At 42.6% G+C, this 23,759-nt stretch overlaps 1 protein-coding gene across 1 annotated transcript in view; it reads right to left on the bottom strand.

Moving 5' to 3' along the window:
- Nr5a2 (nuclear receptor subfamily 5 group A member 2) overlaps positions 1 to 23,759 on the bottom strand; it is a 114,976-nt gene that overhangs the window by 72,725 nt on the left and 18,492 nt on the right. The window contains exon 6 of the mRNA XM_028773808.1: positions 22,906 to 23,549. Coding sequence (XP_028629641.1) covers positions 22,906 to 23,549 — 644 coding nt within the window. The remainder of the gene's footprint in view (positions 1 to 22,905; positions 23,550 to 23,759) is intronic.

Here is a 23,759-nt window from a genome sequence, read left to right as displayed (position 1 = left end):
GCCTTCAAAAGCCACAGAGATCTGCCTGCCTCTGCCTTAAAATGTTTTTAAATTATCAAGGTAGAATACAAAAAACTGGGAGAACAAGAAAGGCTGCCCAGGATATCCAGCAAACTGGCATCTGGCCAATGAGAAAAGAAACCTCGTGAGCACTATTTCAAACAATAGCTAGTGAAATTGTTGGTGTTGTTGATTCCCACTGTCTAATGTACAGCCTTCTACTACACGTGGTGTGGTGGCTAATATCCCCTTTGGCTAGTGTATAAATGTTGGACTTTATGTTCCTTAAAATAATTTTTCTGTAATACAGAAACCTAATGATGATTAATACAAGCATTTAAACAATTTCAGCCCCCAGACAATTATGGGTTCGAATAAATGCCCAATGTTCTCTGTCTGTGGATTAAAATTAGTTTGTATAACATTAATTTTCTGATAGAGATGCCTGACACTCTCATTAGGTTTTCTTCCCATGAAAGATTGTTTCTGTGCACCCTGTGGCAGGGTGTACCTAATTTGGGGGAGTCTCTTTGAGGGTCAATTTCATTGCAGGCACATTTTAAATGTCTTTGTAAGTAAATATCTAAACTTCACAGATAAAACACATTTTTTTTCTTTGAAAGTAAATTACTGGATGTGCATGTATAATTCTACTGAGAGTCCACACCTGAGCTCATGGAGAGTTCCCATTTCATGTTCAATTGTTTTCATAAAATGCTAAGCAAGGGATCAAATAATTTAATGGAAACTGTGCCTACCAAATGTAATACGAAAATGTCTACTCTAAAACGGTGAATCTGAGGAAATGTCAATTCTTATCAGACTTCTCCAGGAAGAGAAAGGCATTTAGTATTTTCAGTAAAACTCTTGAAATAGTCCTTTAAAAAAAAATGAAGATACTTTAGTGTAAGTTTAGTGTAAGAATTAAAAAAAAAAACCCACCAATGTCTTCTGATCTATGATTTAAACAAATATGGTTAGACTCCAGCAGAAGAAAAAAAGAGCCCGGCATGAATCACTGCTTACATTCTTTTCCACCCACAAACAATTTCATTTGGGAAAGCTGCCACATAGTATCGACAGTGACAACAAATGGCATTGTCCCGCGAACATCTGTTTCCGACTCCCACACTGATACTGCGGCAGGGCACTTCGGACTTAGTTGGTCTCTACAAATCGCTGAGCCACAAAGGAACTGGAAATCGCTGGGTCCGACGAGGTTTTATTATTGGAACACAGGAAAACTTTATCATCATGCTGGGAAGTTCTGTATCTTTTGAAATATTGGAACAGGGGGTTATGTTAGCACATTTAACCATGCGGAAGACTACTTCTGAAGAGGAGGGAGAAGAAAAAAAATGTTTCTTGTCTCTTATGTCCTTGGATTGAGGTCCCCATTCAATCTTCATAAAACGTTCTCACCCAATCACCCAAGCTCAACTTAAAATTGGTTTGCTGTTTAGTTACTACACTTTAGTGTTTTGTTAAAATTGAGAAGATGGAATACTGAATAATTACTAAGCCAATATGATATACTGCTGTTTCTTAGCAAAAAGTGTGTGTGGGGGAGAATGGAAACTAGACCTAATAATGTTCTTTTATTATTTTTCTCCCTAAATTTATACTGCCATGCCTGTATTTTCTAGAAAGGTGGTAACAAGAGGCTCATAAAGCCACAATACCCTCTCCTCCTCAGCCCAAAGGAGCAGGGCAACGATCCACTGGGGCTTCTGTTACAGTAGCAGGGGTGCTGCGTGGTGACTCTGGACTAGCCTGTCATTAGCTACCTCCAGGAGGTACACTGCTATGGAGGTGCATCTTTTTCCAAGTGTGGTACTCAATTGTTAACAAAAATACACTGGAAATCAAACTTGTTCTCAGTGGAAATTCTACTGAAAACACACTTCAACTATTTGCATATTACAAGGTAATCTGCAGCTACAACCTTGTCTCTTTTCTTGCTAAAAATGGGTTCTCATCTTAACAGAGAAGTCAAACAGGGTATGCAATTAACCCCCGACTTCCATATACATTTTTAAATGTTTTATTCTACAAAGACATATTTGGAGCAAATTCCATTTTCCTCTTTGGCATGACTTTCAACAGACACTCAAAAAATAGGTTTGTTTGTTTGTTTGTTTGTTTTTGAGATCAGTGGTTAAAACATTTGCTGTAGCCAGGCAGTAGTGGTGCACGCCCTTAATCCTAGAGCTTGGGAGGCAGAGGCAGGTGGATTCTCTGTAAGTTCAAGGCCAGCCTGGTCTACAGATTCAGTTCTAGGACAGCCAGGGCTACACAGAGAAATACTCAAAAAAAAAAAAAAACATTAAATAATAAAACAAGTAAATTAAAAACTGCAAATAATATATATAAATTGTTGTGAAGCCAACCAGGCTTGGTGGCATACATGCCTTTGATCCCAGTACTTGGGAGGCAGCAGTAGGAGGATCTCTGAATTCTAGAATAGCCCTATCTATAAAGTGAGTTCCAGGACACCCAGGGTTATATACAAAGACCTGTCTCAAAAACAAAAGAAAGCTAGGCTCATAACCAACCAAAGAAGCAAAGATAAAAAAACAAAAACCGTATAGCCACTTGCTGTCCAAGCCGGAGGATGGAGTTCAGAACCTCAGAGCCCACATAAATGCCGGTTTTGACCCACCTATAACTTCAACACTCAGAAGACAGAGGTATGGAGACCTTGAGCAAGCTGGCTAGAGAGGCCATCTAAAAAGTGAGCTCTGGGTTCAATCGAAACACCCTGCCACAATGAATTACATGGAAAATGGTCAAGAGTACCCCCGATGTCAACCTCAGGTCTTCACAAGCATGTGTAGACACCTAAAAGGTCACATATGTCTACATGTGAATGTACATGCATACATAATAAATGAGAACAAAAAGGTATACTTCTTGAATAGAACTTCAAATGAGCTGAACAGACTGACTACAGTTAGGGACAACAACCTTCTGCTGAGAAATAATTCTATTCAATAATTATTATTAAGATATTAAAAATATTGTACAATATTTTATAATAAAATTTAAAGTAATCTTTACCAGGCTACACATACTTTATAAATAAGTGATAGATTTCTATAACTATTACAGAATATAGTCTCAATGCTAAAACACCAGTTTTTTGTTTTTTTCAATGCTACTCATGAAAAATGTTCTTGGAGATTTTAATTTTTTTATACTTCATTATTTTTCATACTGATTTTCTTCAATCAAAGTATTTGAAATTTGTACTACCTTCACTTTTTACAGTTCAAGAATCAACTCTCAAATAATCATGGTCATAATTAGTTAATTATTAAAATCATAACTTGGGATGAGAATTTTAATATTTTATATGAAAAAAATAAAGTGGGGGAAGGGCTGGAAAGATGGCTCAGCTGCTAAGAGCATCTTACACAGCACATGACTGACTGTAACTCCAGTTCCAGGATTCCAACACCTCTGGCCTCCAAGGCTACCAGTGTCACCTAACCATACCCAGACACAGACATACATGCACATATATAATTAAAAATAAAATCTTTGTTGAAAACGATAAAAGTGGTATGTGTGGTCCATGGGACAATACTAGCATAAGCTTCTACTGTTTATGGTTTCAAACATGTCATTGTCTCTTGAAAGACCCTTATAAACTAAGGGTAGTACTATTTTTGAGATACTGTTTACAAGTCTGTTTTTCCTGGTTCCACCTGAAAAAAAGACTAGATGTTTTTATTTACACTGTATCCTTACAGCTCAGCTTGTGCCTCACATATCAGGGAGGGTGGTATCGTGAGCTATACTAGTTCACTAAAAAAAAAAAAAAAAAATAGCAGCTCAGAGGAAAACAAAGGAAGTGTGTGTGTATCCGTGTGTATGTGTGTGTGTATAAAATTTTGTTTTGTTTTGTTTGCTCTTATCTTGAGACAGGGTCTTACTATATAGCCCTGGCTATCCTCTAACTAGCTATGTGGAGCAGGCTGGCTGGTTATCCTCTGACTGGCTATATCTAGCTGGCTATGTCCTCTAACTGGCTATATGAAGCAGGCTAGCCTCAACAAAGTTCCACCTGGTTCTGCCTCAGGAGTCTTGGGATGAAAGGTGTACTCAAGCACACATTGCCTGTATTTATAAATGTTTTAACCAAGGCCAGGAGCCGGACAGATGAACTATAGGGACTAGCCAGGCCTGTCTATTATGTGCACTAACACTGTCAGCTGCCCAACATCTGATCACCAAATAAGTTGAGAAAAGCAAGCCACCGGGGCTGATTTTAGTAAGGAAGTAAAGATAAAATTCTTCATCACACCTTGTGTCACCCAAAGGAAACATCAGCCCGCCAATTTTACAAACATGCCAGGAAAAGAATTTCCTTGGCAAAGTGACAGCTGGGAAATGTCCTTTTCAAAGATCAATTAAGCCCCTGAATCCATGAACTTGTTCGAAGAGCTTCTGATGCCCTGGAATCCAAGGCTCGGGAGATGTGCTTGCCTTTCTATTTTGGGACACCTTCTTTTGTTCATTCTCGCTAAGAATAGCGGCAGAGCTCAGGATGCTATTTATAGCCTTGAAAGCAGCTTGACTCCGAACACTTTATTCATGTATATTTCCCGTGTTTATTGTTCCCTTACCTTTTTGGTAATTAAAAGTGTTCATCCAAGATTTTATTTAGTAACAAATCAGTTGTAAATAGCTTTTCTTTTAATATATGAAAGCCTATATTTAGAAAAAAATAAAATGCTTAACCCCCACGTCCGTATTAACTAAAAACAGTTTCACAGCGGGGGAGGAGGGCGTGGTAATAGGCTGTTTTTCTTTCCTAATTTTGCAGGAAGTGTAATGATTTGGTCATTTGGTGTTTTGATTCAGAGTCCCACTTGAGGTGGTAAAGCCTACTTTCTCAACTCTCCCTGATTTGTCATAAATCTTAGACTGCCATTATGTCCTGCTCACTGTGCATTTATAATCAGGGTAGAACACTGAAATGTATCTTATTGTTACAAGACATGGTTAAAATACTACAAGTCTTCTCACAATGGTGGGACCAGGGACTTCCTTCAAAACCAGAGTGATCACAGACTCACTGGAGGCACCAGAATCAGAGATTTCCCAGCTGCACTGACACTGCCCACAGGATTCCTTTCTGGTGAGTGGCACATCTCCCTATCCCTCAACAGTTTGGATGTCGTATCTAAAACTGAAGAAATGTACATCCCACCAGCCTGAAAACAGGACTCGATAGCCACTGTGCCGGGCTCTACAGTGTAGGCTGCCTCAGTCTGACTTGAGACAGTTTGCACCTTCAACTTTAAACAGCTTTTAAGACCTCCAGGGAAGGCCGGGCAGTGGTGGCGCACGCCTTTAATCCCAGCACTTGGGAGGCAGAGGCAGGGAGATCTCTGAGTTTGAGGCCAGCCTGGTCTACAGAGTGAGTTCCAGGACAGCCAGGGCTACACAGAGAAACCCTGTCTCAAAAACAACAACGACAACAAAACCTCCAGGGAAAGAAAACTACGGTTAATACTTGGACTGCTCTGCAGCTGGCAGGGGGAGAGGGGGTGAGTGGGAAGGCACAGGTGGTGCTGAAACCACCGTCCCGATAGAGCATCAGCTCCGCTTTTCACTACCTCAAAATCCACTAGAATGAAAACAATGAAGGCTTCTATTCAAAATCGTCCATCGGAGTAATAGTCGGCAGTTAATTAGAGCACTCAACGTCAAAGGCCGCTCTCTTAACAAAATTTTCAGTTTCTCTGCTCTAATAATGACTGCGCCAAGAGCCTCAGTCAAAACGGGAGCAGCTCTGCAATAATTCTCAGTCCTCAATACAGGGTAATTTAATGCTGGATTTGCCCTCACTAGAAAATAATGGATTGGGGGAACTGTTGTTTGAAGGACCATTTTAGTATGTTTTTACCTGATATTTTATTTTGATGAAGTTAAAGGGAAATAAATACTCCCCAGCTCGGAGAGTTCTGTGAACCAGCACATCTGTGCACCAAGTCCTTTCAGCTCTCGGCTCATTACAGACGTTAGGGCTTCTCCAAATTTAGCCCGACGTGGGATCAGACTCAAAACTCTGGGGGAAATCTACAGAAAAAACTCATGAGATGTTTTGTGGATATTCCTGTCTCCGAAGGTGATCTGTCTGGTGCATTTGACTTACAAATCACAGAACATTAAACAAAGTAGTCTAAACACAAATTAATTGACTAAACGGGAATTCTCACTAGTTTTACAATCTGGGTAAAGAGTACATTACCAAAGAAAGTCAACAATTTCGCAAAAGGATGTGTAGCATGAAATGTGGACAGGTGTGATGATTTATTCATGGCTTTTGATGCTTGGGAAGAGTCTTGGTTTGTATAGACAGGCCTCCAACTCTTGATTCTCCTGCCTACAGTAACAGGTGTGCACCACTGTGTTCTTATTTCAAAAGATGGCTCTCACCATTGCCCCCTCAAAGTTTGCCAGCACAGTTTGAACATGACTTGTAAATTCTTTCAGAATTCCCCCATTTATAAGAGCTTCTCACACAAACTGATAATTTTCCAGGCTTCTATGCTCTTTCACATACGTAGGTGGAGATAATTCCACAGTAAATGCCCTGTCAGGCTTATACACACATTCAATCTCTGAGCAGAGTCTGGATTCAGTGTAGTTACACTAAGTAACTGGTGAAGCCTCCTGATGGCAAATTTTTTTAAAGCAAGTTCTTAACATGGGAACTTTAAAAATCATAATCATCAGACCCTTTAGCATGACTGGCTTAGCCCAATTCTGACAACTCATAGCACTCAGGGTGGCCAAATGTCTGTAGTTTCAAGGTCAGCCTGGTTTACATAGTGAATTTCTGGCCTGCTAGGGCTACATAGTAAGACTGTCTCAAAAAGAAAGAAACACACACACACACACACACGAGCTCATAGAAGTTTATGGATTTCAGACAGGGTTTCTCTTTGTAGCCATTTCTGTCCTGGAGCTTGTTCTATAGACCAGGCTGGTCTCAAATTCAGAGATCTGCCTGCCTCTGCCTCCTCAGTCCTAGGGTTAAAGCATGCACCACTACTGCTCAATGGCTGTTGTCTCTTTTTGCTGAATTAACTTAACACCAAAGATCAAAATAATCCAAGGCTACACAACAAAACACAGAAGGCTTCTTCTGCTATCTTGTTTTATAACTCTCCCCGTGTACCTACCATATTTAGAACAGGAAAACCTTTAAGATGGGTACGAATTAATCCTTTGGTCACTTCTTCACATGCATCAGTCACACTGCCTCCGAAATAAAAGGAACTTCAACAACTCACTCTGTCACATTCTCAAATTCTTCATATAGCCAAGACTGACTTGACCATCTGATTCTCCAGCCTATACAGCTGTATGTTCTACCATGCCTGGTTTGCATGGCACTGAGTTGGAACCCAGGGCTTCCTGCTCTTTTAGTTTGGCTGAACTGAGTTATGAAGACCAAGTGCTTCACCCAGATGCTTTTTAGAGCCCACTTTAAAGTTAGCTACAGTCCCTCTCAGAGGTTAAGTGTTTGTGGATGCTCTTACACAGTTAGAAATGTTTTCCAGTGTACTTTCAAATCTGTTATTTGACAATTCTAGTCTTAAACAGAGACGGCAAGAACAGGCAAAAGAAAACCAAACGAAAGTGAGATTACTTGATGCAGGTTGAATGCCCCTGATTCATAGCCCTAAAATCTGAAATGCTCCAAAACTGAATTCATGTTTACACTTGGATTCTATCCCTTAAGTCTCTCACTATGCAAGTACAAATATCCCCAACTCAAAAAGAAAAAAGTTTGAAACCCTTCAATGCCAAAGCATTTTAGACAAGACAACCTACCAGTGATTCTTCTTAAGCACAGAAACAGGAACACCCTAAAATGTTTAATAGCCTGCTTAATAATCATAACATAGGGAAACCCCAACACTTTTTCTCAGATCACTGTGGAAGCTGTGCAAGCTTCCTAAATTGTGTCTACTTCAGGGTCACTTGGCTGCAGTCAATCTGCACTTCGTGGGCTGCTGGGCTTGCATTAGGTGGGCAGGCAAGAACTTTTTTCTAATGTAATCAACAGCATGCCAGTCTGTTCTTTTGCACCAAAATGCTTAGAAGTAAATGAAGTACTAAACTAAGCATTGGTCCTGTTGGAATGCTGGGAGACCTAAGAAGTATAAGATAGTAAATATCCACTGTTACTACAGGGTAATTGACTTTGGCATGTATGGTATTTTTATGGTCCTCTATATCCAGAAAACTGCCTGGATTTGTTTTATTTATTTATTCGTTTACAGACAGGGTTTCTCTAAGTAGCCCTGGCTGTTCTGAATCTGGTTGCATAGACAAGGTTAGCTTCAAACTCAAGGATCAGCCTGCCTCTGCCTCTAAGTGCTAGGATCAAAGGGGTGTACTAACTGCTCTTCTGGCCTGAGAGGAGAGAAGGCATAAAATGTTGTGTCTTACATATCTTGTATTAGTGAAGGGAAGGAAAGGAAATGACCTTTCCAAATCATGCCAAATGGTGAAGGATCACAGGTAAAGCTTAGAAAGAAGGTTTAGAATAATCAGAGACACTGAGAGAAAAAGTCTATGCCATAGCATAGGCACAAACTGTATGGCCAATTTTGCTACAACACCCAGACTGAAGAAACACACACATTTTAGGCTAGACCTGTACGTAGCAAAAGAGTGGGGCCTTGTCACCATAGGCGCTGTCTCAGGCAGAGTTTTTATTCCAATGATAATATACCTTGACCATAAACAAGTTGGAGAGGAAAGGGTTTATTATATCTTACACTTCCAGGTAACACTCTATTACTGAGGGAAATTAGGAAAGGAACTCAAGTACATCAAGAACCTGAAGGCAGGAACTGAAGCAGAATCACTCTTACTAACTTGCTCCTCCAGGCTTACCCAGCCCACTAACAGCATACAGGCCCACAGGTCCAGGGGTGGTGCTGCCCTACAGTGTGCTAGGCCCTTCCATATCAATCATTAATCAAGAAAATGTCCCCACTGGCTAGATGTAAACGTGCATGCCTTTAATTCCAGCACAGTGACGGCATTAGCAGAGGAAGATAGATCTGTCTAAGTTTGGAAGGCAGCCTAGTCTACATAGTCTTAGGACAGGCTAGAACTTCTAGAGAGACCGTGTCTCAAAAAAAACCAAAGAAAGACAGAAAATGCTCCACAGGCTTGCCTATAAGCCAATCTAGAGGTAATATTTTCTCAGCTGAGGTTCCCTCTGGGCAAATGACTCAAGCTTGTGTGTGTCAAGCTGACAAGAAAACTAATCCGGATGGTGCCTAACTAAACACATAGCACTAGGGTAGGGTGCGGTTAAAAAATATTTAGTCATTTTAACACAAAAGGTCTAAGCCTCTTGCTCCCTTGAGCTCAGAGCCAATCTGAGAGGCAGGAGAGCACACGGCAGAGGACTTTATCCTTAGCCATTTCCCTGCTGAATTTGAAGCCAGGTTAGTTTGTATCTTATATACAGTGTTGTGTTACTGGAGGCAGTGCTGACGAGACCAGGGAGGCTAATCACTGACATTTCAATGACTGAGTTCTTTTTTAGATTTTCCCACAGCTGCAATTCCATAAGCAAGGTTGTCCACAGTGATGATCGAACAATAGGTCATATTCATCTAGTGACAAGTCTCCAAGGGACTGATAGGTACTGTCAAAGGGAGGATCCCAGTGGCATGTATCTCAGCTGCTTTTTGCCTCTGATATACATGAAGGAACCTCTGCAGAGGAGCCCACCTCTTAGGGTCTTTGTGAAAAGCTTGAGACAGGGATGGGCCCACAGGTGGGTTTACCTACTTACACTCATGTTCTAGACTGGGAAGAAAGATTCTAGACTAGAAGGAGACCTGGGTCTGCCTGTCCTGGGTGTTTGGACACTATTATGGCTGGCCCTGGAGACTCTGTGTCCCTTTACAAATGGCTGCTCACGCTTTCAGCCAGAAACCGAGTCTTAGCGGCCTCATCACCTCTAAGTTCTGGCAGTCTGACAGCTCTACCTCAACCTGCATCCTGGGTCCACCTACCCGTCAGCTCCTAGTCTCTGTTCTTGGGCTAAGCTGCTGTGTAAGCTCCCTGGTGGCATCTGGGTTTCTTGTATCCTCTTACATCTGTTCGGCCCACTTTCCACCTGAGCAATAATATTTTAGGACACTCTGCTGACATCACAGCATTGCTTAAATGTCAAGATTTCTTGTTGCAGAAGGATAAACCATAATCCATCCATGAGCTGGACCCTTTCATATGCTTTTGCTCTGCAGAGAGCCCTTCTCCCCTGTTCCTTGATTGCCACTGGCCTCCAGTATCTCCTGGAATTGTTGAGTTAGTTCTCAGGGTTTTTTTCCCCCCCTCTGTCTGTTCTAAGCCTGGACAACATGTCTTTGTTCACACTAGTTTGCTCTTGCTGTTCAGACCTTAGCTCAAGGGTCATTTCTTCCCTGGCCATCTCAGAAGTGGGGCTGGCTGCCAGCCTCCTGCTGTTTGCTCTTGTGCGCTGATTTGGTCTGGCAGTAAACAGTTCCCTTGTTAGCTTGTCTATCATCAGCTTCCCTCCCTCTGACACGGGAAGCACCAATGAAAAGAGACAGTGCCCTTGTTGATCTTGTTAATACAGTATGTCCAGGTCTAGAGCAGGACATGGTGGGAATTTCATTAACACATGTTGAATGAATTCATAATTCATCAAGTCTGGGGTCAGACCCAGCATTAAGCAATTTCTAAAAAGCCAATGTGGTCACTTTAGATCCACTGGGCTAGACAGCCCCCCTCCACATGTACCAACACTTGAAAAGCTAATTTCAGGCCATTAAATAATTTGACTATGAAATAAAAATAAATAAATCAGCTTGAGGGTTAAAAGTTTTCTGGTCAAAAAGAAGGTTGTCCTGGAAAAAAATGGTTAGTATATAGCATCTGTTTAAATTAAACATGATACAGTGACTAAGACCTCAGTCAAATACCTACGTGCCACCAATAACTAAAATTTGCCTGGAAGGAATCAGACTCTTGGGGAAAAAAATATCAAAATTTTAGCTCTTAAAAGATGCTATTTGCATGCATACCTTCTGTATAACAACAACAAAATCTAAGCAGTTCGGTAAATTCCAGAGTCAAATGCACTCTCAACTAAATGCTGGCATGATAATCGACCGGTGGCCCATACCTGAAACTCAGCATTCTGGAGACTGAGGTAAGAAGACAAGAGTTCCAGACCCACCTGGGCTCCAGACTGAGACCCTGTCTCAAAAACAACCAAAACCCAAACCAAAAATGACCTGAATGAACAAAGCCGTGATATTCTGTTAGGAAAGCGTGTCTCTGTCTAATAGGAATTTTTGCTGAATTTTCAGCCCTTTCAATGTCCCCTGCCTAACAGTCTCAATAAAAACCTGTATGTTAGAGACAGGCATAGTGGTGAACATTTCGTCCCAGTGCTTGGGACGCAGGCTAGTCCTTTCTGCACAGTAAGTTCCAGAGACAGCCAGGGATATGTAGGGAGACAACTAATAACAGCCACTGTATGTTAATGCCCCTGATAGATTATTGCCAGCTGCCCCTTGCTTGCTCTCTGACAGTTCACCTTCACAGGAATTAGTTAGGTAAGCTACATGCGGCCGGGGCATCTACAGTTCTGCACCAGCTGCTCTCTGCCAGCAGCGCCTCTGTGTCTCTGCCTTCCCATCTGGTTCTACGTTCCTCCTCTCCAGATCCTCTCCCTGGCCACTTTTTGCGCCTCCTGTGCTGGCTTAAGCACCCTCCGAAGGGCTTGTACTACATCTGGACAAGCTGCCTTCTCCCTGTTTTAATCTTGTTGTTCAGGGGCCAGTTTGCTGTCTTTGGGAATTACACTGCCTGGTGGCAATTTCGTTGGGAACCTCGCTGTGAGCACAGGTTCGTTCGCATGCCACACAACCAAACATAAGACTACGACTTCAGAGTCTGTGCTCAAATGCTGCCTCTATCAGGAAGGGCGCATGTTGGGGAATAAATGGACCCCAGGGGACTTAGCAGGTGTTCAGTCAAGACTGTTCTTGCTGTTGTCTCCAAAAACTAAGCATATGGATTACCACACAGTAATTCTATCTGTGTGGTGAATGACTGGATAAAGGAATTGATACACGGATCAAGCCTAGGTCACACCTACTCACTTATAGCAGACTTTCAGGGATAATTTGAGTGTGAGCCGACTTTAAGAAAGTGCTCCCCCCAGTGAGATAAAGTGTGTGGTTTTAATCCTTATTTATTGTGGTGTGTGTGAGGGTGTGGGTGTAAAATTATGTCACTCATGCCAGTTTAGGCTGAAGCAAACATAGTGAAAATTTTTTTTTTCTATTTCTAGTTAGCTCTCAGCTACAACTAAATATTAACATTTTAAAAGGCATATATCATCATCTTGCCAGGACTATTGTTTTCATTGCAAATAGCTGATATGATTTGAATCTAGTATAAACAGCAATATTATTTTCCGGTGTCTTCCCATCCTTAATTCCGTGCCAAATAGATTCACTCCCCTCCCCCCCAAAGCTGGAGTAAGAATCAATTAGAGAACATAATATTGTGTTAACTAGCTAATACAGCAGTTAACATTAAGGGGCATCTCAAACCTCGGCGTTTTCAGCAGCAGAGCTGTTCTTTCATTTGCTCTGTAAGATCTATAATTGAAAGAATACCGTGAGAGTTGCCTTTCATCAGCTCCACGAGTTACATTTCCTGCTTTGATAACTGTACAAGGAGAATCTAAGGCACTTCAAGCTACCCAATTACATTTGATTAGCGAGTCAAAATAATGTAACAGCTTTTCATCACCCAAAGGAAAACTTTTGAAGAATTCTGTTGCCAACGCTTCTGCATAAACACTAATCTATATCATTATTTTTTTACAAGGGAAATGTAATATTTAGTAAGTTTTTTTTAATTAGGCAATAAGCAAAGCCTCTTATTCATTACAACTTTAGATCAAACAAGCAAGACCAAGAAAAGATACGTGGGGCAGGGAAGCTCAGATAGATTCCAGAGTCCACAGGATACAGTGGTCACAATAAAATCATGTGCCTTAGACACCCAACTGCAAAGAACAAGCCTGAAAACAGGATATGCACTCAAAACATGGAGGCAGAATTAGCTGGGACTCCAACCTACACTTCCTCATCCACGAGCAAATACAGGTGACGACACCTGAACAAAAGACATCAGCAGTGCGAGCTAAGAAATCGGTGAAAACAGCATTCTGAGATATAGATATGTATTTTACACTGAGGGTAAGATACTTACTTAACAGTAAAGCAAGGTGCTGGGCCTAGCATTTATGAGGCCTTGGAGGAGGAAAGGAGAAGGAGGGAGATAGAGAGGGAGATGGAGAGGAAGATGGAGGGGAGGGGAGGGGAAAGGAGAGGAGAGGAGAGGAGAAGAGAGGAGAGGAGAAAGGGGAGGGAGACGAGGAAGGAAAGGGAGGAGGGAAGGGAGAAGATCCAGCAACTTTAAGTAGAACAGGAACTTTTTCTGTAGAGCAGGCTGGCTTGAAACTCACATCTATCCTCCTGCCTTTGCTTCCAAGGCTGTACCATACTGAGCCAACATGTATTTGACACCTAAGACATTTCCTTTCCATAAGATATTTTCAACTTTACCTTTAATCCTAGCACTTGATCTCTGGAGTGCTGGTTTACACAATTCCAGGTATATAAAGTAAAATTCCTGTCTCAAAAAAAAAAAAAAGAAAGGAAGGAGGGAAGGAGGGAAGGGAGGAAGGGAGGAAGGGAGGAAGGAAGAGAAGGGAGGGGAGAAGAGAGGGGAGGAAAGGGGAGGGGAGGAGAAGAGAGGAAGAGAGGAAAAAGGAAAGGAAAGGGAAGAAATACTTTCAATGTCATTTGGTATACGTCTCTGGGGTAAAAGGCACTTTCTGGTACTTGGTCCTGCTGTGGACTTTTAAGCCAACGTAAGGCCAGTTTCTTCTATGCTGTGAGCAGGAAGAACAGACACCAGGAGAGTACTCTGCCTGTGACACTCTTGTTGCATAGTGAAGGGCAGGCTTTAGACCAGTGGTTCTCAGCCTTCCTAATGCTTTGGCCCTTAAATACATGCTGTATTTAAGGTCACTCATTTTGTACTGACCCCCAACCATAAAATTATTTCATTGCTACTTCATAACTGTAATTTTGCTATTGGCATAAATTGTAATGTAGGTATCTGATCTGCAGGATACCTGATAGTTGGACCTCAGGGCATCACGACCCACAGGTTGAGAACCACTGCTTTAGGTAAATTATTCATAGAATGGAAAAGCTTTGTACAAAATCAGAGCTGGATCAAAATTAGGTGCAAAGTTAATCCTCAGTGAGGTACAGCCCAAGGGACATCTCTCAGTCTCCAGGGCAATGTGCTCTGAGATGAGCAAACAACAGCCCTCAACAGCCCTGTGAACTTTAGACTTCGAATTTCTCTCGCAAAGTTTTTAGCCATTCATTCCTTTAGACTAGACCACGCTTTAAGAATGAAACCTGGGAAGTAGTACCGTGTTAGAGTACTCTCACCTAGCTCTTAAGAGGCTCTGGGCTCAAACTCCATCACTGCCATCATTTAAAAAACAATCAGAGATTTGGCCATGGTAGGTAATTCATAGAGCATGTGACAAGGACCCCGAAGAAAGATGAAAGTATTCGAGCACAGGCAGTCACCTGTAGGGCTGGGTGGACACGTGGCTAAGGGAACTGCATTGGAACCCACTGCCGTGCACATAATGGAAACCTGCTGCTGTTTGAAAACAAGAAAGGGATTTTCTTTACTTTGTTGGGACACAAAGTGATGGGCTTTCAAGGACACTTGAAGGTCATTCTACTTCACTAGCACTCGGTCCATCCCCTAGAAGATGGGAATTTCAAAGTCATGTTCCTATGAGTGGCATAGACCCCATCTATAACCACCCTGCCAGGCCTGATGCCCACTTCTCTCTCATTCTGGCCCATCAGTGCAAATGCTCCAAACCATGAGTCCACTGTACCCTCTGTGGACAACGACCCAGTGGAAGATATGGAGGAAGTTCTACCTATTGCAAGGCATAGCAGGTCTCTGGGACTATCTACTCAACTGTTTCTCTCATGTCCTTTGTCAACCTCAGGAGACTGCCCTCTTCCACTCTGCACCCAAGGGCAGGGTCAGAACATAGACCCAAGGGCAGGGTCAGAAACCACTACCCTACACTGCGGGATAAGAAACCCCCAGGGCCTGGGATATAAAGAATAAAGGAAGCTGACGAGGAAGAAGAGAGAGTTTGGATGGTTAAGTGGTAGAAATGGTAAGGCCAATAATCCAGACTAGGCTAGAAGCCCAGGCAGCCAGCAGGGTTTCCAACCTCCTGGCTGCCCAAGCTCAGTCTGGCATGAGACAACCTAGAATCAAGTTTTAGTGTCAGACATCGGAGAAGCAGCCAAAACAATGGCGGAAGCGATGGACTGTCAGTCCTTGTGTTTGACTGGGGGTAGTGTTCTTGGGTTAGAGATGGATGCCCCTAACATCGGAAGAGTAGTTTAAATGCCCAATTTCCATGCAGCCATTGTGTAAATGGGTGTTGAGCTCTCGTGTGATCTACTTCCCAAGCTGCAGAAGAACAAGCCGGAGCAAAGTCATTCTTTAGTTATCCCAGGAAATAAAAGGATCTATTTCTCTTCACAGGTTCAGGGGGCAAAGTCCTCCAACAGTGCGTGAAGGGGTGTCACGTGTGAGTCATGTTTGCTGGTCTCACTAGTCTGCTATCCGTGGATGCATGGTACACACAAGGACCCAGGGACTCAAACACAGGGAATCTCACCCCTGTCCCAGCCCTCACCTCCTGAGGAACTCATACTAGCAGGCCTGAACGTTAAGTATGTACCCTGCCGGGCAAGGGCAAGCCTTAGTTAGAGTAAGCAAAGACACTAATTGTTATCAGCAGGCAAGCACGGAACTGCTTCTAAGTAGACAAACTGACAAAACCTTTTCTACTGCCTATTCTGTAAGGAAATAATAGTACTGGCCCTGGGAGGCTGGAGAGGAAAGAGAAAGCCCACCCAGGTATTTATTAATTTAAGGACCGCCACCCTGCTACCCGCACACCTGGTACCCTCTCTGTGTCCGCAGGTGTGGGCCAGTTTACAAGAAAAGCTGTTTCCAGAACAGGCCCCTGTTCCCCATGCAGCACCTGTCTGTTCTGATGCAAGCTTAGAGTGTGGCTCTAACTTCCATTCCCTACAATGAGTTCCCTTACCTGAAAGAAAAAAATTAAAAGAGCAATGGATTTCCATATCCTTCTTGAGTCAACTTCGAACAGGGTTCCTCTGTAGTGAAAAGTACCAAGTCTAAACCCCACGTGACAATGGTAACAGTCAGGATAGATATAGCCTACAGTTTAAACTGTGTATCTGCATCAGTAAATGCCTTTGGTCTTAATGTCATTGTCTAAACCAGTGGCTCAACCTTCCTAAGGCTTGGAGCCTTTATTACAGTTCCTAATGTTGTGGTGACCCCAAACCATAACATTATTTTGTTGACACATCATAACTGTTATTCCCACACCAGGCCTTGAGACTGGATGGCCCCCTGAGAGTTTCTCTAGTCCATTCCTTCTGTCCCCCATTGCTCCCTGGCACCTCCATGATGATTCAGTTAGCCATGTCAACTTTACAATCACATTCTTTGACTAAAAGGACTGATCTTTTTAAACAAACAAACAAACAAACAAACAAACAAACAAACAGATTTGGGCCTGAAAAGATACTAGTCAAGACAGGGCTGCAAATGCAGGTATTCACATGCCCCATCATCACAGGCTTATTTCAGATCATCCTGGAAGCTGAAAACCGAAAAGGACAGATCTGAAAGGCAGAATGCAGGATTCCATACCTGCTGGCTTATTAACTCTCCAGCTTCACAAAGATGAAGATATCCCTGTCCAACTTTAGTGAAGGAAACCGGTCTCCCTCTGCTTCGGAGATTGCCCTGCCATTGTGAATCTGGATATAATGTGTTTCTTTTATTGGCTTTGGTTTTGTTTTGATGTAAACAACTAGCGTTAGAAGTTTTCATTTAATTGGCTTTGAGAAATTTGATAGCAGAGTAAGATTGAAAGTTTCTTCCTTTGCCACCTTATTAATAATCTCTTTCTCAGATTAACTATGCTACACCCAAAAGTGAAAGCAAAGGTAGGTAGGTGAACTGTGTGCCTGAGGTCCTGGAACCTGGATGATTTCCAGGAGGGATTGGACCATTCCTGACTCCAACTGGCAGGCAAAGGCAGAAAGCCAAGTGGGAGGTAGAATGTGGGAAGATGCTAGGCAGGCTCGTATGTATCCATCCATCTATCTATTCACCCATCCATCCATCCATCCTCACCCACACCCACATCTGTCCATCCATCCATCTATCCATGCTCACCACACTCCCCACTCACCCGCACACATATATGAAAGGGAGGCAGGGAGGGAGGGGAAGAACTGGGGATGGAGAGATGGCTCCCTGGTTGAGAGCACTTCACACTCTTGCAGAGGACCCAGCACTTACCTCAGGTGGCTCGTAACTACCCCTAGACCCCTTCTGGCCTGAGTACAACTTTATTCAAATGTTCCCCTCCTCACAAAGACACACACATGAATATGCATAATTTAAATGAAAATGAAACCTTTTTTAAAAGTTTCTAAAATTGGGGCAGCTCTAATACAAGTGTATTGGTTGGCAAAGGAGAACTACGAACTGGTCTGGTAGACTGGTGTGGTGGCACACAGTGGTAATCTCAGCACCTGGGAGGCAGAGGTAGGTGAATCTCTGTGAGGTTGAGGCCAGCCTGGTCTACATAGAGAGTTCCAGGCCAGCTAGGGCTACATAGTGAGACATCCCCCGCCCCATCTCAAAAAAAGGGGGGACTGGGGATGTTAAAAATAAATCCAACGCTGCTTAGAAATTCTGTAATGGATCAGAAAAAAAAAAGAAAGAAAGAAATCTTAGCCCCAGCCTTCGCTGTTTTGATTTAGAGAAAACCACACTGCAAACCTGCCTTTGACATGACTGAATTCCTTTGACACAAACTCCCCAAGTCCCTGAGACCTATTTTCCACAGAAATACTAGTTACGAGTTTCAGTCAGGATTAATTTAGACTTTTTTCTTCCTACATGTATCAGAATCATTCATGGAGGGGAAGTTCTTCTATATCCATTTCCCAGAATCCTCCGAGGACTTCTGGTCTCATTAAAAGATCAAATAGATACTCCAGATTCGTTAGTTGTTTAACAAAGTGGGAATTATTTTCTCACTGTACTCATGCTTATGAGATAGATATTCAAGTCACAGGTGATGTAGGTCACAAGGGAAGTGGAGCGTCTTCCTTCCCTTGGGAGGACAGCATGGTGGGGCATTCATCCTGAGCATAAGCCGTTCAGAGTCGTGTCTCCTGTCTGTGGCTGACATGTGAGCTGGGTTCTAATCCTCTTTTCTCTTCTGCCCATCTTATCTGGGAGAAGGAGCTGAGAGGACAGACCAGAATCAGATCTGGCCATCTGTCCTAGGCATGGACACGTGGATTCTCGGGGCCTGAGTGCTACTGAGTCTTTGCAAGGCCCAGAAGCACTAGCCAGTAGATCTCCATGAAATGGTTCCCCAGTGGCTGAGAAGAATTATTGAGGCTTTCTACAGTGAGTCATTCCCTCCCCAGGGTCGTCTGGGCTCAGGGAAAACCTGTCTTGCTGATTATTAGTGATTTAATGGCAGTGGTGATGGACTTCTGAGAACTTAGAGATCCACTTTAGCTTTACTGGCAAAGGTCTGTGCTCTGGGAGTCAAAGGTCATGGTGCCTGTGTGCATGTGCCAGTTGTGTGTGTGCGCGTGTGTGTGTGTGTGTGTGTGTGTGTGTGTGTATGTGTGGTGTATGTGAATGAGTTCTAAAGAAAGATACACATTAAGTCTCATTCTCTGCCCCTGACACCGAGCCTCAGTTCTGCCTTCACTAGGGGCAAACCACACTCTTCCGCCTCACTTCCTCCATATGAACAGTCTAGAGAGACTGCCCAGAGATAATGTGTGTTGCTTCTGATCCCCCAGAACCCATGTAAAAAGCTGCCTGGGTAATATAGCCAGCCTGCCATTGATTGCTGCATGAGAAAGAGACAGAAAATCCTGAGCAAGCTGGCTGGCCAGCCTCACTGTTTGCACTGAATTCTGGAGAAACTGTCCCTAGATATGTAAGTTGGAGAGGCATGGAAGAAAACACAGGACCATAAACACTGGCCAACACTCATACAAGGACATGTGTACACACATTTTCACACATGCAAAGATGAAAACACACGCACACACATGACCATGCACACATTAAGAAAGAGAAAGAGAGTGGTGGTGGGTGTTCCAAGATTCTTTCTACCTTTGGCACTGAAAAACCTAGTCAAAATCTTGGTAGACAAAATCTAGCTTGGCAACGGGGACCATGGACTGCATTTGTACTGTTTTCAAAAGTGACAAGTGGCAGAGTATTAATTTTTCTATTAATGCCATTGGTTAAGACTGAGACCAAAGTTGTTTATGAGAATGAGACAAACCAGCTGAGGTATGTGTGTGTGGCCCCCCCTTCCTCTTCCACCTTCCAACTGTGTTTTCTCTAACTCAACTTTTGATCTCAACACGATGCTTTGCGAGCCATAACTCCCTTTTCACACACACACCCTCACAGATAGGAAGCAAAGTCTGCCCACAGGCCTTTCTGTTCCTGTAACTGGTAAAGAAAATCTGTGTTCTCTCCTTTTGACACAGGAGGAAGTGTAACTTGTCCCATGGTGTGATCAAGGGGTTGTTTGCATAATTGCCTTATTATCCTATTATCTCCCAGGAGTTCTCTGTCCCCTACATGTGCTACTTGGACAATTTGCTGGGACACTAACAAGAAAATGACAAGTGCTTAAAGGTGACCACTCATCTTCCCAAGTGAGACTTCAACAAAAAGAATGAAGACTGGAGGCTGCAGGCATGTCTTCTAGCCCAAGCCATAGAGGCAGTGTGGGGTGACAGGTAGGTGGCAGCCAAGTAGACAGACCACAAAACCTTCCCTGGAGTAATACTTCTTGAACTGCAGGTCATGTGTGATTAGTGGGTCATGACCAGAATCAAAAGCAAATCACAGCATGAAACAGACGAGACAGAAGCAGAATCAAGTCCTACAGTAGACTGCAGACAATCATGGGACACCTGGTTTACAAGTGCATGCATGAATGTACGAGATGTGTGTGTGTGGTATGTGTGGTAGTGTGTGTGTGTGTGTGTATGAGATGTGTCTGTTATACCACACCCCAATGTAAAGAGTACTTCCTACTGTGAGTCACACTTTAAGCAATGCAAACTGTATCCCCCTGGAGGTGTCTTGCGCTGGTTTCGGAGGACCTGTTCTATTTTTTTGACAAAGTAAACTTATACATAAGCAGAAAAGAAATTCTCCTTTCACAGTAATGCTTAAGTGATCCTGAAGTTACTCTGAGCTCTACTGTTGGTTCTCCTAAAAAGACATAAGCTGAGAGGGTCCAGGTTGTCTGTTCCCTGGGAGAACTCCTTGCAACTCCTAGGTGCCCTGGGGTTTTTACTTTTTCAGTTGACTTATGACGCCAGCCTCCCAAGCACACATTAAACAACAAGGTAAAGATGTCAGTGCCCTATTGCAAACCAAGACATTAACATTTCAGGCACACTTAAGCCCGTACCATTGGAAAGAATGTTTTCCCAGTGCTCTTGAAATCTAACCTGTGACTAGAGCATTCATATACCTTGTAATGTTTTCTTTTGTGCACATAAACAACCATTATTTTGTTGTTGATTTTTAAAACATCCATCTCTCCAGCTGTCTCTCTAAAAGAAATTTGTTTTTTTGTTATTTTATTTTTGAGACAGGGTCTCATTCTGTAACCCAGGCTAGCCTAGAACTCACTGTATAAACTGGCTCGCCTTGAACTCAGAACAAGCCTCTTTCCTTAATCTTCTGAGTGTTGGGATTACAAGCGTATGCCTCCACACCAGGTGTTTTGTTTTATTTTGTTTTTTAAGGAATTATAGACAAAACCATCTTATTAGAAACTTTAGAAAAAATATCTTTTTCTCATTCAATTTTATATTCATCTTATGCAACTAACCTGCTACTTGGCTATTTTAGGTGTTGCTTTGACTATTCATTCCAAGACAATCAGACCATCCATCCTGTCTGTAACACTTGGTTAAATTAATACTGCTTTCTGGTGCCAAGCTAAGAGAATAAATAATGTAAGACTGAATACAAGACTGTGTTACATAAAGACAGAGTCTTTCAAACAACTAAGATAATTTAAAGAAAATATCCCTTTACTGTGCCTGCAGTGTGTTCTCGTATGTTCTTTCCTGACATAGTCACCTCAACACAAGCATCAGCCTCTTCAGGCCTCTCCATAGCACATGCAAAGTTTTACAGATGAGAAAACAACCAAGACTTGGCAATACTGACCCTTGCCTGTGGCAGACACAGCTACAGACCCAGAAGACATCCCCCAGCTACACAGTCCACCTGACTGGTCAGTTATCCATGACTTTAGCTTTCAGCAACAGCTAAAACCACTTTCATTTTTAAAGACCTGATGTGTCCTCTTAGGAACAGAGCTATGAATGTAAACGCACCCAGAACATTAAGAGTGTTTTCGTTTGGCATTTTAAAGAATGACTGCTCTATTGTAGAGAGGTTCTCTACTTTGAAAGCACCTGGTCCTATCATGCTAACTCAATGCAATGTGCTTAGCCTCTGCAGCCTGGTCTTCAGCTTCGGCCACCTTTCTATATAGCAATAAAGGCCAGGAGAAAAACCGGGAGGATGCATTGTTAACTGCATGCTGGGTGGCGTTTTATTGACCTCTTTAGATTCAGTCAGGTAATGCCACAAACGTACTGTTGTTGCTTTAAGTACTGTTGTTGCTTTAAGACTTCTGTGAAAAAGATTATTTTACACCTTCTTTATTCTCTCTGTATGTGCAACATATTTTAATAAGCATGCTTGGATAGCAGAAGCCATAGATACTTATTGTCACCTCTCCCACTGTGATAGCAAAAGCATAATATTGATTTTTATAATGAAAAAGACTTAGAAATCAGATTCAGGGTTTGCTTAAATCAGAAATGCAATGACTAGTTACCAAATGTGGCTCGGTCTTTCCCCAGAATCCAAACTCCTAAATAACTTTCCTGTATTAATTTGGTCTTAAGTTTCAGGAAATAAAATAATTACGTAGTTAAACATAGATCCTTATGCAAACAAGTGCTGCATTTACAATGTAGCAATCCATTTGCTTAAACCACAGATGTATGAAAGAAGCCAGTAGACAAGCACTCACCATTGGCCAACAGTAGCAGTGAGCATCTTATTTCAATCTGCTCAGAAAACAATGGTTTACCACTCTAATGCCAGTGCAAACAAACAGTAGATGCCCAGTTCATACTTCTAGCCAATGGTATTATTTGGACTTCCTTGGACCTGAACAGTTAAATACTGGCTCCCTGCACCCGCTGTGAAAAGAAACCTTCAAGATTACATGGGTATAATATAGTTTCTGACTTGGTCACTATAAATAGTTTAGGACCTGTTTGATGCAACATTTTTTTGGAACCATCTCTGAGTTAAAAGGGATAAATGTACCACACTATAAACAATACCGAATGTCATGTTCAACACCATCTCCCAATTAGGAGCTACATGGAACGAAAGCCCTACACAGGAGTGGTCACACACCCATTCTTTAAATCATACAAACAAAAGAAAAACCTATTCTCAAGCACCAAGAGCATAACTAACAGGCAGAAACCTAGCCAGACTTTTCTTGAGAGGAGGGTTAGTCAGAATATGACATACCTTCAGTTCCCTGAAGAAGATACTACTCCTGGCCCACTCAACAATGGAGAACAGGGTCTGGTCCGCCATTTTGCACAAAAGCCCAAAAGCGCTCAGCTTTTCCTGCCTGTTTCGGTTACTCTGCTCTTGCTGTAGGTAAGCCATGATCTTCGCTTGAACTTGAGGCTCATCTGGTTCACACTTCAAAAGTTCCAGTATCAGGTGTGGGATGCTTGCCGGGGAGCTTGTCTGGTAACCATCCATGTAGGAGTAGCCCATCATTGACTCAGGAGAGCTGGAGTAAGGGTCTGGGTACTCAGACTTGATGGGCCGACTAGGAAAGTGACCACCGTATGGTTGGTAACCATGCAGGCTGCCATGAGGTGGCATTGTCATGCTAATGGGAGATGTGACAAATGGACTTCTGTCATAGTCTGTTGGAGGCAAGGCTACATGGCTCAGAGGTAGGCCTTTGGAGGCAGAATGAATGTTCTGAATTGCAGAGGTCAGGTCTGAGGGCATTGCTTGGATCACTTGAGACATGGCTTCCAGCTTAAGTCCATTGGCTCGAATGAGGGCTTTCTTCTGTTGCTTCAAGGCCCTGTCTCTCTTGTACATTGGCCCAAACTTATTTCTGCCTCCTCGCATTCGGTCAGCTCTTACGGCTGTTGATAAGAGAAAAGAGGGACATATAATATATAAGGAGGGAGTTAGTAGCACTCTGAAGGATCTTGAGGCATTTGAAAATGTTGACAACTGACGTGTGTGTGTGTGTGTGTGTGTGTGTGTGCAACAGTCCACAGATATCCCAAGAAGAGAAATATCTTCGTTATGAATTCTTTCCTTCAAGAGGGTTGTTAATCAAAAACATATTT

Source organism: Grammomys surdaster, unplaced genomic scaffold (assembly GCF_004785775.1).
Source record: "Grammomys surdaster isolate TR1022 unplaced genomic scaffold, NIH_TR_1.0 234, whole genome shotgun sequence".
NCBI lineage: Eukaryota > Metazoa > Chordata > Mammalia > Rodentia > Muridae > Grammomys > Grammomys surdaster.
Note: the sequence above shows the minus strand (reverse complement) of the source record. Positions and strands in the feature narration are given on the sequence as shown.